Source organism: Echinops telfairi, unplaced genomic scaffold, assembly GCF_000313985.2.
Source record: "Echinops telfairi isolate 266 unplaced genomic scaffold, ASM31398v2 ScPeMD7_7475;HRSCAF=8513, whole genome shotgun sequence".
Classification (NCBI taxonomy): domain Eukaryota; kingdom Metazoa; phylum Chordata; class Mammalia; order Afrosoricida; family Tenrecidae; genus Echinops; species Echinops telfairi.
Window position 1 is genome coordinate 10,361,955 of NW_022111379.1, and position 1,727 is coordinate 10,363,681.

At 45.8% G+C, this 1,727-nt stretch overlaps 1 protein-coding gene across 1 annotated transcript in view; it reads right to left on the reverse strand.

Annotated features, from left to right (window-relative positions):
- The window catches only part of PTPN9 (protein tyrosine phosphatase non-receptor type 9), an 82,619-nt gene extending 82,506 nt beyond the window's left edge, over nt 1–113 (reverse strand). Inside the window, exon 1 of the mRNA XM_045285670.1 lies at nt 9–113. Coding sequence (XP_045141605.1) covers nt 9–113 — 105 coding nt within the window. The remainder of the gene's footprint in view (nt 1–8) is intronic.
- Between the last annotated feature and the right edge of the window lie 1,614 nt (nt 114–1,727).

Consider the following 1,727-nt stretch of genomic DNA (forward strand, 5'->3'; position numbering starts at 1 on the left):
CATCTTACCCCAGAAAACAGAAGACATGAAATGCCGCCCAGGGTGTGGAGAGACTGCCAACCGCACACGCTGCTGATGGACTGTGAGCATGGCTGCTGATGGACTGTGAGCATGGCGCGAACACTGCAGAACGCGGTCCGGGACTTCCTCAAAAAGTTGGGAATGGAAAGAGCATATGATCCAGTTATCGTCCTTCTCGGTATGCATCCTCGAGAAATAAGAGCCATGCTATGAGGAGATATATGCGCACCCATGTTCCCTACAGCACTGCTTAGAATAGCAAAAAGATGGAAACCATCTAAATGCCATCAATGGATAAATATACCATCAGCATCAGTGTCTACTGGCACATGTCCGCAATGGTACAGCCTGAAAAGTTAAAGATTAACAAGGAGTCCAGGAACACCTCATAAAATCATAACACGGGCTTACCTGGAGGGCATTATGCTGAATGAGATCGTTCTAAAATAAATGAACGACCCGCTGCCTTTGAGTCAATTCCAACACATAGCAGCCTTTCGGCGACGAGGTCTGTCACCTAGTATGTTTCAAGACTGTAACTCTACATGGGAGTAGAAAGCCTCATCTCTCTACCACAGGGTAGCTGGAGGTTTCCAACTGCTAATGGAACCCCACACACCACCAGGATTTCCGTACTGTAAGAAGGAGGTCGGCAAAATGATGGAGGCAGAGGAAGATAGCAGGAGGTTTGCAAAAGTTCAAGGCAACAGAGGCAAATATTGTGATCTACATAATGCTATAATAGTGGCTCTCTGTGAGTAGATGCTTAGGTGAGCACACAGGCTGAATGGGTGTGGGGGAGAGAGTGGGAGTATATTGATGAATATTTGTAGTTTTGACTGAGGATATTTGTATCTGTGTGTTTATCTTTGGTACAAGTATAACCACGAATGTGTGGAGCGCATGGGGGAGGGGAGGATATGAAAACTTCTTAGAGATAACCAAACACCATGATCAGGACCACAGTCTCAGGGGACACCAAGGTCAATTGGCATAAGATAGTTTACAAAGACAGTGTTCCACACCCTACCTTGTGAGTAGCATATGGGGTCTTTCAAACTCATGAACAGCCTCTCCATGTCTGGAGAAAAGAAGTGAAGAAAATTAAAATGGCTTGGGAGCAATTAATCAGTAGATTAATAGACCATTTGAACCCTCATGGTGGTTATATAATTTCATGTCAACTTGATAAGTGTAGGAGTGGAGTCTAGCCTGTCAATCAGGTCACAGCCTGATGATGCCTCCTTGTAGGCGTGGCCTTCTCATGGGGATTCTGGGAACTTCCTCTCTCTCTGCCTTCGTCTTCCTGTTGAAGAACCACACTCGGAGAGTTGGAGGAGCCAGGTGGAGACCCACGCCAGCATTGAGATGCTTCCACCGCCACTGGATCCACAAGACTTTGCACCTACCAGCCTGCGATCTTCCAGCATTTTCCATCATTGTGTGTGCTGTGTGCGTCTGAAGAGAGATTTATGACTAGCGCTGGACTTATGGCTAATATCAGACTTATGGACTTAATCTGGACTGGGCTCTGATGCATTCTTAATATATAATTACTCTTTGATATAAAGCTCTCCCCCACCCCCGCCACCAGGTGTTTATTCTGCATCAGAAAAGCTCTTTCTTATCCATATATGAGTGTCCCTGGATTTGTTTTTCTAGTCAAGCCGGGTTAACACAGCCCTAAAACCAAAAGAACCAGATAG